The 16,261-nt window shown below is 35.1% G+C and overlaps 1 protein-coding gene across 50 annotated transcripts in view; it reads right to left on the bottom strand.

Moving 5' to 3' along the window:
• ANK2 (ankyrin 2) overlaps positions 1-16,261 on the bottom strand; it is a 683,094-nt gene that overhangs the window by 124,079 nt on the left and 542,754 nt on the right. For 48 of the 50 annotated variants that reach the window (XM_049708929.1, XM_049708962.1, XM_033437973.2 and 45 more), the window contains 5 exons: positions 11,713-11,811; positions 9,049-9,246; positions 6,752-6,850; positions 6,488-6,586; positions 1,037-1,135 (listed from right to left, as the gene is read on the bottom strand). In XM_049708929.1, coding sequence (XP_049564886.1) covers positions 1,037-1,135; positions 6,488-6,586; positions 6,752-6,850; positions 9,049-9,246; positions 11,713-11,811 — 594 coding nt within the window. The remainder of the gene's footprint in view (positions 1-1,036; positions 1,136-6,487; positions 6,587-6,751; positions 6,851-9,048; positions 9,247-11,712; positions 11,812-16,261) is intronic. The other 2 variants (XM_049708939.1, XM_049708938.1) reach the window with 1 other exon arrangement.

The following is a 16,261-nucleotide window of genomic DNA, read 5'->3' as shown; positions in this document are numbered from 1 at the left end:
GGTCTGTGGGAAAAAATGCTATAAAATTCATAGAGTCAGAGAATGTTAAGAAGTCTGGAAAGGAGTTTCCAGGTTTCTAAGTCCAACCCTTATATTTTAATAATAAAGACCCAGAAGTGAAATGACTTGTCTGAAATGACAATTTGTATGTTTCCAGCTGAATGTTTTCATTCCAATACAATACTGTTTTGAAAATGGACTCACTACGGTAGGATTCAAGGTGAAGTGAGTTCTAGCTTAGATATATCAAATATTGAAAAAGAAGCGAAAGTGTTTAAATATTCCATGAGAATCCCAAAGGTGCTAGTGCGAAAGTTAATGAAACAGCGTGGAAAAGGAAACAGGAGATATTGGTAAAATATTCAGTGTAAAGGAAGAAGGTGAAAAAAGCAACTGGGAAGGGACATTTTTTAAAAAGAAGAAGAAAAAAAGTCAAGTTGTGGGAATCAGAAATAGGAGAATCCAATCTCCCGGGCCAAAATTCATTTATTTTGGAATAGTGGAAGGGTAGAATGCCTAAATATGGAAAATCAAAGTAAGAAGAAAAGTAGAACTCATTATAGAAATGAGGAAAGTAAAACAGATGAAGGGAAACATTAAAACTTTGAATATGGTTTGTCTTTAAGTTACTAGTAAGGAATGTCTATGGAAATTTGATTGGCTTTGGTGGTAAGAAATAAATTTTAATATATATAGTATCTATATAATATAGGTTAAAATGTTAAAATTCATGAAAATGAAGATATATGTGGAAGGGCTTTCAAAGGTAAAAAAAATTTATTAAAATGTTAGTCAATGCCAAATTTCTTAGATACTAAATTGTATTATTTTTTCAAATGTTAGTGTTTCTGAAATTGAAGTGCATTTTCCATTGTGTATATTTACCGTACCATTTCACTTTTGCCTGAAAAACTGTCTGAATTGATGTTTTCACTTACAGTCCTTGGCATTTCCACATCAAGAGATGAATAGCAGCATCTCTTAAGGATAGAACTCATGCACGTAACAGAAGAAAACCGCAAGCACCAGCACCTACCCTGGCTCTGGCATCGACAAGGGCACCATTTCTCAGGAGGCATCGGACCACTTCCACCTGCCCCGCCCGGGCTGCCATGTGCAGTGCAGTCTCCCCACGCTGCCAGGAAACAAAGATCATTCAATCATAAGTAAACCCACTGCTCTGCATGGCATAGAATAAAAATGTGCCTTTTTGTGAAAGATAGCATTATATCCAAAAGTTTCAGAAATCTATGAAAAGGTATAATTATTTCATAATTGTTTAGTCTGGAAAAACAGTATCTTCTCCATCTTCAAAAGGATAAGACAAGCGTTTAATTTTTTTTCCACTCATGACAAACCAGTGAACTTACCCAAACATTCAGGATACCCTGAGGTTTAACTTCACAGTCAACGTGGCATAACCTAAATTGCTTTTGGTGGTATGAAGTTACCTTTCATCCTTCAAATCTAAAATCTGTATCTGTAATATGTGATTACAGCTCTATCCCGTTTTTATGAGAAACTCTAGATGCTGCCGATCTAGTCAACACAGTGCAAAAAAATCACATCATCTGTTACCATACATGTCATTTCTTTTCAGAATTCAAAATTTACTTCTTAAATAAACTATTTTTTTTACTTTGGCTTTATCTTTGTGTTATGAGACTAGATAAAGACTGTTCATACGAGGAATCTGATTTGCCCAGGAGGTCCTCTGCTTGTTATTGATGAGCGTATTGAATTACAGACAGTTACTCGAGAGAAATACTGAGAGATGAGTAAAGCAATGTTAACAGTGCCATCAGTTGAGGTGGGCAGCACTGAGCTTCAGGTGTCTCCTCAAGTAGCTTCACGCTGCATCAAGGAAGACACACTTATCAGAAAAAGTAGCTTAACCTGCAGCATGAAGGATGATGGTTAGACATCAGAGAATTTTCTCATTGGGAAGCCTGTTAATTACTGCCTCTAAGAGAAGGGTTTTGTTTTCAATCTGCATGTTTTAAAACCACATGTAGTTCTAAAGAAAGCAGGGATTCATTCTTTCAAACAATTTTACAGTTATAAAAGGATAAGATATTGGAATAAAAGTTATTTTAGTCACCACAACTATACTAGAAAATAAGGTTGATTTCAACCAGGTAAACTAGTCCAAATAAACTAAATTGATTTCAACGTTGGTTGAGGTAACTGGATAACGTTTGACAAATTCCAGTGAATAATTTCTTCTGATTACTTGCACAACAAACCCTTAAACCCAGATTTAAGACAAACATTAGTTTGGTACTTAGCTCAGAGTTCAGTTTTTGCTAGTATTCAGAGACCCATTCCTTATGAAGTTATGAGAAATTCAATTCCAATGATTTGAATTTGAGAGCATTAAACTGGATGTCTATGCTAATCTTCTTTTTGTTGATAATTCATTTATCCTCTAATGGCCTTATTTTCTGATGCCATCTTTTGACTTTTGTAGAGTAAATGTATTTGGAGTATGTTATTACAGAAAATAACATGACTGGAACAGCAGTACTTTTCAGACTTTGGATGTACGGCAAGATTTTTCCTCTTCAGACAGCCATGATTTCTAACTTTTCTATATCACTTAAAACCTGCCTCTAAAAAAAAACCCCTCAAATCTTTATTCCATTTCTAAGTCTTATAATAGTACAACAATTTTACTAATTTTAGTAGAAGGAAGACAAAAAATGAATTTCCTTATAAGAAGTTAAGTCAAAGAGGCCTCAGGAGTACCTACTCAATGATGAATTTATACGATTACAAGCCAAACTTTATCAATGAGGGGTTTTCAAAATCTAAAAGGTTTCAAATACTAGTCTTAGTATTTCTAGTACCTTTATTTATGCTTAAAATAAGTTGTTTTTATGATGTTTACACATTTGACATTGACAAGTTAGATATAAAACCTAATCTAAAGTATTAAACATTATATACAAAGAAAACATTATATATACATATATATATATATATATGCAAATGGTCTCTCTACTTTAAAGCAATGGTCTTGTTTAATTCTTATTTAATGATTTTTGGGTAATTGACCTTTATGTAAATTGCCTTTACCCTTTTATATTATGTTACCCTTGTTTATACATAAGTATAAATAAGAAAATGAAAGAGGGTATATATATTTTAATCAGTAGGTTCCATTTCTTAGTTACTGGGCACCTCATCTTATTCAATGCCCTGTTTTCCTTATCTTAAGCTCATTAACTTTAAGGATTAGGGGAAATTCTTAAACATAATATGAAGTGTGAACTTAGTCATGAATCCGTTGATTTGCTGTAAGAAGAGAAAAACTCGATTGTCCCCCACTTTGCATTGTGGACAGCTCCAAAAGTGCTGGGTTTTCTACTCCCCCAGTTGTCAATGAATACTTTGGATTATGGATGTATTACAACTGGCTTTCTAGGTTTTCAAGTGCATTTGTGAGCCTTCTGGAAAGGGAGATTTGCGGTAATAATATCTGCACATGATTGAGTTATTGGTACACTTCACACTTGGAGTGAATTTTGAGACAAAAACAAGACTGGCAGGAGAATGGGTATGCTCATGTCCAAAGCAGGTACTACATTTCATGCCCCTCCCCCAGTTGTTAAAACTGACTCTGCTGACAGCTACATTGACTTCCACTTTGGCTGCATCAGTTGTAAAGCATCAAAGCACAACAGACAGCACTGCATTCAAAAATGCAACATGATTTCAGGCAACACACAAAGGCTTCAAGGGTAGGGTACTTTGGGGTCAGGAAATGACCAACTCTGACACAGCAAGCAGGCAGTCAGTGTTCACACCGTTTCTTAATCAACCTGCAAAGAGTTTTGGATGCAGCAGCTATATCCTCACGTTCTGAGAATACACCAGTTCACAGGCATCCCACTGCTAGAGAAAGTTAAATTCCTCTAAATGTAGGGTTGCCAGATTTAGCATATCAAAATACAGGATGTCCGGTTAAATCTGAATTCCAGACCAACAAAGAATAATTATTTTAGTATAAGTGTGTCTCAACTATTGCATGGTACCTACTTATACTAAAAACAATTATTTGGTGTTTATCTGAAATTCAAATTTAACCAGGAGTCCTGTATCTTATCTGGTAACCCTATGTACATGGTATCTGCTCTCTGAAGGACACATCATACAAAAATTAAAATGAACAAACAAAAAGCAACTAGGAAACACATTTGAGAAGAGGATTACATTGGCAGGTGGCTCTCAAGTATTTGTTTTGAGAAGGCTGAAGAGAAAGAGTATGTAATGGACGAATGAGAAGATAAAACAAAATGAAGAACTTTATAATGACCAACAGGTGGAATTTAAAGTTTAATATAGCAATTGCCAAATTTGGGAGTATTCAAGAACCTAAATATGTCAACATTTTTATTGTTTTAATTGATATTTTGTTTAACAAATAAAAATGTGTTTTTTATTTGAAAATCTATATGTAGCCCATATAGTTTTTTGCTTTTGTTTTCGTTTTTTTTGCGGAGTGGAGTATATCAATATGGAGCAAATACATAACCATCAAATAATTTGGAAATTGGTCAGTTAAGAAGCAAATTAAGAGTGCCGCAAAATCATACAATCATTTCGTGTGGCTTTTCTTTGATGATTTTGCAAAAATCTCCCCTCAGAACGATTAACATGGGGGATTTCAACCAAGCATTGCATAGAATATACTTGTCTATGTTACTATGATAATATAATTTTACATAGTATTACCATTGCTCCTGAGATCCTGTAGGCATTTTAATGCAAAGAAGGAAAATACAGTACAGTGGGAAAGTACTCAGAGAACTTCTTTTAAAAGGTACTGGTTTGTGTAGGTCTCAATTTTAAAAAGGGAGGTGGTCATCTCTGAACAGAAAAAGGATGCTATTGATTTCTTTTAAAGTTCTAAGAAGTGACCATAAATTAAACTCAAATTGGCATGTTGTGAAATTACTCTTATCCTTAGTGGAGAAATTTAAAATTAGCATATATTATTACTTTAGGATCAGTAAGCTGTAATTAGGGGGGTGTATATATACAGACTATATTTCAATTCTTTGATGGTTTTATACTCCAGTTGTGAATAATATGATGAGAGGTATTAACACATATTTAAAATCAAATAAATTTATTTCACATGGATTTTGTCCATGCATCAGAGACTTCAGCACAGAAACAGTGTATAAAATACAAGGAAATGAGAAAATGAAAGGGAATATGAATAAAAAGTAAAATTGAACATTCCATTTCACAACTCAAAAGGAATGGAATACCAAAAATTAGCAACAATAGTAAACCAATTGCTTTTGAAAATATGATTCATTTTAATAATAAGCACTAAGATTTATTTGGGGAGTTATTTCTGTTGAATACTTTTTTAAAAATCTCAATATTCCAGTGGGTCCTGGTGAGCTTCAAATACATGACAGTATTTTGTACAGAGCAAGTTCTCTTGCTCAGGAGAAAATCTGTATTCAATGATCAAAGTTTAACTGGGGGCTTCCCTGGTGGCGCAGTGGTTGAGAGTCTGCCTGCCGATGCAGGGGACGCGGGTTCGTGCCCCGGTCCGGGAGGATCCCACATGCCGCGGAGAGGCTGGGCCCGTGAGCCATGGCCGCTGGGCCTGCGCGTCCGGAGCCTGCGCGTCCGGAGCCTGTGCTCCACAACGGGAGAGGCCACAGCAGTGAGAGGCCCGCGTACCGCAAAAAAAAAAAAAAAAAAAAAAAGTTTAACTGGGCTGACTCCAAGAAAATGAGAGAAATATAAAGAAATGGGAAGTAAAAATCCTAATTTATATTAGGTAGAAGAATTCTGGAATATCCAGCATTTACTGTCAGAACAAAAGTTGTCTGAAGACCAACATGGATTTCAGGATACATGAAAAAGTTGCAAGTTATAACTAATTCAGCCAACCAAATCAAAAGGAAAAATCGAAGTAAGGTTAGAAAATGGAAAATCCATGTAACTGAAGGAGGGAGGGAGAATTTGATATTAAGTAAAAAATCTTCTAATATTGGTCTATCTCTGGTTAATCATTTGATAGAATTGATTATGGTACTGACTTAATATTTTAACCAAAATTTCCTGGAATATGATTCACTCAAGCAAGTAGAGTGAGTCCTGAATATTTTATTCCAATCAATCATTCCTTCACCTTCAGAGGAGCTTTTAAAATGTATTTTGTCTTATAAGTGTATTTAAGATGCATGTTCAATTTATCTGCACCAGGAAGCTGACACAGTCTTATTCCACAGCTTCCATTTTATTACTTTGTAAAACATTTCTTACCCTATGGAGGTTCCTTTCAGCGACCTTCTAGCAATTATTTCAATAATACGTTATCACGGGGGCTCTTCTCAAAGCTCAGCCGCTGAGCTTTGATCTCACACACACACACACACACACACACACAAACATCCCTACACACCCACACGCTTCCTCTCTTTCTCCCTGTGGTTATTCTGACCCAAGCCATACTCACAATGTTAGTGACATCTGGAGAGGCTCCATTCTGCAGCAGAAGTAGGACAATGTTCAAGTGGCCCATGAAGGCAGCCACATGTATTGGTGTGAGGCCAGACTGCGAAACAAAGCGACAGCAGTTTTACTCCTCTGCACCGGTGGGGGCTTTGGGGCTTCTTCAGATAAATAATACTTGAGCGAAGAGGACAGAAGATGGGCAGAAGGAAGGGGAAGAAGGAGTAAGAGAAGGAATGTTTCGTGACAAGCTGAAACATTTTTCTACCTCTGTTATAGCTTGGATTGAAGCCCCATATTTCACCAGCAGTTCCATGACTTTGATGCGGTTTTTCTTGCAGGCAATGTGCAGTGGAGTAAAACCATTCTGTGCAAAAGACAATCAAGTTAGTTGAAAACATGCAGAAATGATTCTCACACAACTCCATGCTGGCACATTGCAGGCAGTAATGTTACATCCTCATTCATGTAGTGCGACCATTTCTTCAAGTGCTGTAGGTGTTGGATTTAGAGAGAAAGTGGTGGTGTATTCCTGGAGGCTCTGAACTTGGTTTATATGTGGCGGGCAGGTATGGCATTGTTCGTGTGGTTACAGAGAAAACAAAAAGGAAGAAAATTACATGGGCCTACTCTTCCAAGAAGGAAAAAACTGAGGCAATTATACTTTACAAGTTCTAAAATGTTTTAAAGCATACTGATTGGTCAGATTATGGAATGGCTTAAAGATGCATCAAAGATAAGCATGTGTTTTTCTGATGACGAACTATTTCTTAAAGGGAAAAATCATTACCTGTTTTACTTCAAAAATCTAAGAACATGACTATAATAAATGTTTCAGCCTAGCTACTATTTTCTTTAGGGAACAGGTGTTACAAATTAACAGAAATCGTTATTTGTGTTGATAATTTTTTTATATCCAGAAGTTATAATGTTTATATTAAAAAGTTTTTATGAGGAGTTGTTGCATGTTAGTGGAAATCATTATTTATGTTGATAATATTTAATACCCAGAAGTTATATTTCTTATATTTTAATATATTTTTTATAACTTATGTCAATCACATACATTTTGTTTCGAAAAGAAATGATTATTAAGTTCCCAAATATTTTCAAAGTAAGTATGAAGAATTTTTGGAATAACTGGAAGAAGGTATCTCTTAGAAGCAAAGGAATGTGGAGAAGTCTTTAAGGTATTTTCTAACTTTCCATACTGGGCTAATGTGCAGCAATTAGGGGAAACTACATAAAAATTTGTTAACTAGCTCCATGCTTAATCCTTATGTGTTATATTTAAGTATTACATTTTTATCTGAACAATGATGTCTCTATATAGAATCGTATCTATTCTGCTAGTTAACAATTTTGCATGTCCCAATAGGGACTGTTCATCAGTCAATATTTTTCTACACTAGTAGTTCTCAGGAAAGCATATGATTTTCTTTAACCTAATGACATTATTGTTCACAATATTTGTTAAGTAATTTCCCATTTATGAGCTATGTAATAAGCCAGATATAAATAACTACATGTATGTGCAGCACTTAAAAGATCTGCAGTGATTAGAATGTGATATTTTACATGCTTATTGACCACTATCCAAATGAAAATGAGTACTTTCCTCCTTATAAGAAAATAAATATCCTTACATAATTGCACATAAACCTAAAAGTATAGTTGCTTCCCAGGCAATAATAAATAAATTGATTCCAATGGAAAATTTCTAATAAAAATAAGATTAATATTTGCTAATTCTAATGACATTCTCTTAATATTGATTGTCTAAAGACTAATTTAACTTACATAAACCATTTAACAAATAGAAAAAAGGGTTTGCTTTTAGTTGGAGAATTAAGAAACAAGAGGCATAAATTAGTACATATCTAATACTTCCAATGATTATGGTTAAAATATAAGTGAAGCAAGAAGATTTATTCAATATTAGAACTTGGGAGAAACAGAAGCTGCTCTAGGGACAGCCTCTTGCAGATTTCTCCTGAGCAATTCCTGAAATAGTTTATATAAAATGCTTCCTGAAGCAAGAAGACCCTAAGCATTACTCTTCCATTAGCCTGTGGCTGAGTAATCAGGTCAATAAGGAATATCTCCAAGTGAATTCTTCACAGGCTTACATTTTACATTATCTTACATAGTAAAATCTATTCGCCACTTTAAAACTTTCTTTGTCAAAAAGAAATTAATGAAGTTCAACTTTTTTACAATTTTATTCTGACTCTATATAGAGGTGTCTAGAACTTACTTGATAATTGCTATTTTTCAACTTCTATTTTCCATTTAAAAATGCTATCACTCCAGAGGTTTCATACCTATCTATGAGTTGCTAATTATGGAAATGTTACCTTGGTGTTCTCTTAAATCTATCCTTGCCATCATTTAACAGCAAACTGTGAAGGCATGAAGTAGGCAGGCAGCTTGTGGGAGGTGACAAATTTAGAATTAACTACACATCTATAACCATGCACTGCTGTGCCTACAACCATTGGTCAATCAATGCGGGTTTGCTTATGTCGATCTGTATTCAGTTAATGTGGACTGGGCTAGGTTTACCAGGGCTCTGGCGTTTGGATTGGCTCTCTTGTCCAGAAGGAGTTTGGTTACACGGTAGTGACCACAGTGTGCAGCAACGTGGAGGGCCGTCAGGTAGTCCAGGGTGACGTCATCAACAGGCGCCTTGTGCTGGAGCAGGTGCTTCACACATTCCACGTGGTCTCCTTGGGCAGCCATGTGAAGCGGAGACAGCCCATTCTGTGCGTCAAAACCAAACCAAACCAAGACCACATTTTAGTCATTACTTTCAGATTCTGAAACACGACAAACAATTCTTGATCTCTGGAACCATTGGTAGCAGAGAAAAATAATTTCCACTCGACACCTAAACATACAGCAGATTATGTTTGGCAGAGAGGAAAGATAAGAGAATGTTTAATTTCATAACTGTGATATTCTTAGGCAAAAATTAATAGGTCTTTCATGAATGAATATATAGTACGTGTAGCAATTCAGTTGGCCCACAATTATCAGGGCAATATTAGCTGTACAAAAACAAGTAATAGCTGAGGCTTAAATTATCTGTATCCAATTCCATACATAGAAATCTACATTCAATTCATCTCTCTGTATGAATTTCTTTACTTCTCAATGGAGGGGAAAGTGGATGCAGGAGGAGCAAGTGGGTGGGTCAGGGAGAGAAGGAGACTTTGATCATCTCTTAGATCCACACTGCTCGGAAATTCTGCAACTTCTTTTTTCTGTCATGATGCGTAAATTGGATTTGGAGAAAGCAGTCAGATAAGAGCTAGAAAATATAAGGCAAATATGGACCATGTGTCAATGACCTCCCAACTTTAAAATTTTGAGGATAATCTAAATTTATCATCATTGATACTGCCAAAAACAGCTTTAGACTTAATCCTCAGAGAAGGTCAACAGCAGGGATACAAGACAGCCAAGTAGTTCACTGATAATTATTAGTCTAGGTGAGACTCTCATTTTTAAAAATTTAATAAACAAGCTTATAGGAAAAAGCGAAATTAGAAAACATTTGCCCATTAAAAGAAGGGGACTATTGCAAATACAGTCACTAGAAAATAACTGTTGACCAAGGATTTAGTTTGGCAGTCATTATATTCAAAGAAGCAGAAACTGTCTGGAGAAAGAAGCCAGAATAGGCAACATTCTCAACCAGGAAGGTGATTTCAACAGTGTAGGACAGTCGCAGATTATGCAGCCACAGATGCTTTATGCTGTATCCTTATATATGAATGATATTTGATTTTACAAGAAGGCCATTAAAAATGTTCCATCTAGGTAACCCATGGTCTTCAGTAGTGATATGACAATTACTGGCAGATTCTGTAGATGAGATTATTTTATGGTTTGTGCAACAGTATATCTACCTACCCTCAATATGAGATAAGCCTTTTATTGGTTATAACATGACTAGTCTGAAATTTTGTTATTTCCATTTAAATTTCAATCCGTTTCCTCAAGGAAACTTTCCATAATTATCTTTGCATGACCCAGCCCAAAATGTTACATTTTAAAGACAGATCTCTACAACATTCTCGGTATAGGTATGAGAATAAAAATAATGCAGATGATTTATTTCTCATCTTCATATATTTCTGATTTGAAGCCACCCTTTCATGATCTGCGTGGCACATCTCTAAAGACTGAGTGCATTCTATACAAATTTTGAATGTGTGGGCCAGTTTTGCTCCAAATTATATCAACTAAATATTCAATTAAGATATAATATAAATTAAAAAATATTTGCTGTGTTTGCTGCCTTATTTTTCTCACCTTACCCTAGTAACAGCATCAGTTGATATGAATCATGTTCAGGGAATGGGGGAGATGAAATAGGGGGAAAATATTAAGACATGTCCGTTGTCTAAATTTTTGTTGTATTTAAGGATCCGAGGGTTGTTACATGTCCCATTAAATAACTCTGTGTGATTATCTTCAAATTTCGTCTCATGATATTTTCTGGTAACCCAAAGAAAACCTCCAGCAAATCAGCTCGTCACTTGGTTTCTATTTATATGGATAAGAGTTTTCCCCATGGTTGGGCATGTTGATGAAATGAGACAAAAAATACTAGATGTACTGTGCCATAGAGAACAGTATGCTTTTTTATTGGTTCTTTGTAGCTGGCCTATCCTAACTCATGCTTTCCACATCACCTATTAATCCCAATTATAATCAACCAACACCACCAGTGAGTAATTCTTTTTACTAGATATTGTCTATTTTACTAGATATTGTCTAAAGATTGGAGAGCCAAAAGACTTATCTTGTATTGCTACTTGTGCTTCTTTAAAAGACAGTTTTATAAAAGACAGTTTTTATATATATTTTATAGTCATCTCAGAGAATCATAAAAATGTAGACTAATAAAATGTAAGAAATTTCTCACTTATATATAATATTCTCATTCACGTATAATAGAGTAATATTTACATTTCCATCTGCAGAGAGAATAGCAGGTAAAAATATAGAAAGAACTTGAAGTTATACATTTAATACATCTTAATGCATTTTTTCTTTTAAATAGTTTAAAAAGTTTGATATCTATTACTCATTCCTTGAACACAAATATTGAGCAACTAGAATACGCTTGGCTGATGCTTTGATTTCAAGAAGAATAGAGATTATCAAAAAAATGTCTTAAAGAGTTTGTTGGATCCCATCTTCCTCATAATGACTCACCTTCGTCCTTGCCAGCAAGGGAGCCCCCCGCTCCAGCAGAAGCTCCACCACTTGGTCATGTCCACTTCTTGCAGCGCAATGAAGGGGCGTCAAGCCATCCTGCCAAAAGAATGAAAGATAGGCCTCAGTTCACTTTTTTTAAAAAAACAAGATTGTATCTACTGCCACTTGAAGAGAGGGTTTCCAAAACTCAGCCCTAGTGACTCAGTAGATCAGTAATAGAATTGCTATCAGTTAAATAATAAAAAACAGTAAGAGAGAAAACAAGACAGAGATCTCGGCAGAGAGAAAGAGAATGAGAAAGACAGAGACAAAACAGAAAGAGGGAGAGAGCAAGAGAAATCCCATGTGTGGAGGTTTAATGTAAAAAACACTGTGGCTGGTCATGTGTTTGCATATTTAGGAAGATGGAAAAGCAGAGGGTGTTGCATTTGTTGAACTTGAAAGCCCTACCTGCCTGGAGCCACACCCAGAGATTATACTGTTATACTATTTTCCTTCTGGTTGTCCTAACACAACTCCTAAAATTTCTTCTTAATCTAATTTGTCTATCTTCTCTCTTGAATTGTCATTATTTTCATAAATTCTCCTAAAATGCTCCCTGAGGCTCGTAAAAGGGAAGGGTTATTTTTTCACATTCTTCTAAAGGTTTCCACTCATATTTTTCATCATTTTACAAAATACATAATTATTTTTCAAAAATTAAATTTAGGGCTTCCCTGGTGGCACAGTGGTTGAGAGTCCGCCTGCCAATGCAGGGGACACGGGTTCATGCCCCGGTCAGGGAAGATCCCACATGCCGCGGAGCGACTGGGCCCGTGAGCCATGGCCGCTGGGCCTGCACGTCCGGAGCCTGTGCTCTGCAACGGGAGAGGCCCAACTGTATGTTACGCTATTTATAAAACTTTCTGACCCTGATAACCTCACAGGTAGTTTCTGATTCTAGAGCAATCTCCAAATACCCTCTGTCTTTTGGGTTTTATTTCTCTTATTCATAGTCCAGCCACAATGGTATAAATAAGCCCTTTAATAATCTCTATTCAAATTATCAAATTTGAGTGTGTCATCTGTTTTTGTCTAGGACCTTGATGATAATTATTCCTTGCTTTGTTAAACCTATTAAGCCAGTATTGAGATACTAAACAGACCTTGCAGTTTTGGTTACCTGGGAATTAGCATGAAAAGACTGTCTCTTGAGAAAAAAGTATTGGGATGCCAAGTTATTTTAAAGTTTGCCAAAAGGAGCTTAAAAGACAAACTGTGTGGGCAAAGTGATTAAAATGATGATGCTTTTGTATCTTGTCCTCAGTGCCCTACGGTGGAAACACAGAGCATTGGTTGCTATATAAGTGAAATAGCAGTTAGATACAGCTTGATTTCTCAAACATATTCTTGGTGGGAGCTTCATTGAGATCTAGAGTTTGAGAAATCCAACACAGCAAATGAAAGCATGATGTGCATGGTCCAGTGGGTAGGCCCTGGAATCACAGAGCTCTGGGTGTGAGTCTCAGATCAGCCCATCATGGGGGAAGCTCTCTGAGGCTCAGCTTCACGATATTTCAAATGAGGATGCTTTTTCTTACCCTGTTTAATTTACAGCATTGTTTGAAAAATGAGGGGATGCTGCATTACATCATTTTTAAAAAGGTATTGCTTTCTATGGATTACATGAAATATTCATTGGGTAATCACGTTGAAACCTCTAAAATGCTCTCAGAACAACAATAGGAAAATATGGAGAAAATAAACCCGCAAGAACATCAAGTAACAGTAAGGATTAAGTAATTGGGTCTAAATCTTACAGTTTAGTGATGCAGTTTATCTGCTCTTAAAAAGGATATGTGAGTTATATCAAATTCAAGTTGCCCAACATGCTCAATCTGGGTAGATTTTGGATATTTTCTACAAAGTGCAGTGTCTCATTATTGTCCCCCATAAAATCTTTATCAAAAGGTTTTGTATTCAAGAACTTTTAAACTTACTCTTTTAATTTAGTTTTTACTCTTAGAGACTATGATCTGTTCATTATCTTTTTTTTTTTTCTTTTTTTAAATTCTAAGACTGTGTTTGAAGTTTACATTTTCCTCCCCTCCAGAGTCCCCTTCCCTGTGTTCTCTTTCTTCGCTGGAATCAGTTCAAATCACATGGTGATGTTAGTAATTCTTAAAGGGACACCATTCATCTAGCTGGTAACCCACAGCATTAGCTTCTTAAGACCATTTCTTTCCTTATCTTTTCCTCTCTTCCCTCTCAGCTTAGATTATTCTTCCAGCAATGTATCCTGAATTCTGTGTACTAATATAGGCTCTGCTAATTACTAAGCTGTGTGTCCTAGGTTAAGTTATATAACTCCTCTGGAACTTATTTTTCCCCTTGGTAGTCTCATTTCTCAAATGGAGACCTCTATATTTTCTCAACAAGAAAATAATAATACTTTGTAAGCTGTTAGGAAGATGAATTAAGATGATATTTGTATAGTACTTAGCAGGGTGCCCAGAACATAGTGGGCATATGACAATTGGTAGCCACTATTGTTAGTATTTTAATTATTACTCCAATAACAAATAGCAAGGGTGATCCCTTTTTCTGATGTATTGTTTTTCATTCATCATCCTTTAATGTTTTTTGTATACTTTTATTGTTTTCATTGAAATATGTATTTCAATATTTTAGCCATAATCCTTATAGGAAGTATTTCCACATTTAAATAAAAAATAAGTTTAAAAATAAAAAATGAATAATGCCTTTAATAAAACTTGAATTAATAATAACATTTTAGCTATAACGTTTCTGTTTTAACATTAAGATGAGGTTTTCCAGATACCAGAAAACCAGGGCTCTGGTGAAAATGTCTCAGAGTTTCACACTAGATTCTAGTCAATGATGAGAATGCCAATGAGATGCAGAATGTCTCAGTGATTGACATAGTGCTGGTGAAAGTGGTGGAGAAACTACGGCTATGATTTTTTTTTTAATTACCCCAAAGCCTTTATATATCTTGCTCTTCTCCTAATAATGAAAACATTATAAGTGAGAAAATAATAAGACCAAGGGAAAGTTTTTGATGGAACATACTAAATTCAGAATGTTTATGACTAATTTGACTGCTAGGGGAAATTGAGACCTCTGTGAAAAAAATGAAACAATAATATTAATATTATTTGAAATTCCATATAAAGACACACTATTGTGTTACCTAAAAAGATAGTCAAAAACAAGTATAACATTTTTTAATTTAAAAATATATTTTTAAAGGACAAAAGAAAAAGCAAACCATATTCCCTTAGTAATCAAATATTATAGTTCCAAAAATATACATATATTATAGTTCCAGAATTGGCCTCCTGATTCCAGACCACAGTACTGCATTTCAGTATTTACCTCCTACTTGATTTTACTTTTGGTAAGAAGGATACAGGTCTGATAGTTATAGCCAAAACTGAAAGAACCGAACTGTTTTTAAAATCCTACTGCTTAGGGATGAGGAAGTATTTTCACTTACAGGGAAAAGCTCAGCACCACCTTCATTATTGTGACTGATCCTCAGGGTGCACTGGAACCAGTTTGCACACACTAGTGAGTGTCAATTTTTTGCACATCTTTTCCCAATTCTGCATTCAGTGATACCATATTGGTAGCTCCAATTGGCCATGGTGAAAGTATGGAAGTATTTACACCATGGAAATCATCAAAGGCAAAGGTTACAAATCAGAGCTTTTTATTTTATTTTTTTGAAGAGCTGATTATTAAATTTTTACCAGTACACTGCTAACCTAATCCCTTGGGTACTGTTGATTTGCATCTCTGAGTAAAGGGATATAGTCTGTCTTGTTAACTACTGTTATCTCTAGGGTTCACAACACCAAGTAGGAAATCAATAATTATTTGTTTAAGGAAGAAATGAACAGAATGTCAGTACAATGTATAATTAGAAAATCCATTTTCATTTTATAAATTCTTGAATGAAATTCTATTTATTTGCTATATCTAAAGGCTACACCGGATGAAATACAGTCCAAATATTCCCTTCAAGAATAATTAACCAAGGCTTACATTTCATTGTTAAATTGCTCCAGGACAATTAGTTAATGGCAGAACTAGCATAAGAAGCCATTTCTCTCCATTTCTTAGTACTCTTTCATGAAAAAACAATATCTATTTGGAGTTAGACTTTTAAATTGTATATGCAAATGTATGTAGGGAATGCAAATTAGAGCATCTTTTAAAGAATAAAGCAAATATTGTGACGATCAATAAAAACAAAATCAATTGCCTCAATAATGAATGAATACTCCAGAAAAGCATTAATAAGAGCAATGTGCATCCTTAAGACATTGACCAAGATAAAAGTTTTTTGCATTTACAAAGTGCTGTCTTTCCATTGGTACTCTCAATTATTAGAGTCTCAAGAGAAACAGAAAGGTGAGTGTAAAGGGACTCATTATGTTAGAAATGTACTTAAAGGAGGAGGTACAGAAACTCTTTCCTTTAAATATAGAGAACAAGTAAGCAAAGCATGCAGCATTATATGTAATTGTTCCAAATCCTG

This window comes from Orcinus orca, chromosome 4 (genome assembly GCF_937001465.1).
Source record: "Orcinus orca chromosome 4, mOrcOrc1.1, whole genome shotgun sequence".
Classification (NCBI taxonomy): Eukaryota; Metazoa; Chordata; class Mammalia; order Artiodactyla; family Delphinidae; genus Orcinus; species Orcinus orca.
Note: the sequence above shows the minus strand (reverse complement) of the source record. Positions and strands in the feature narration are given on the sequence as shown.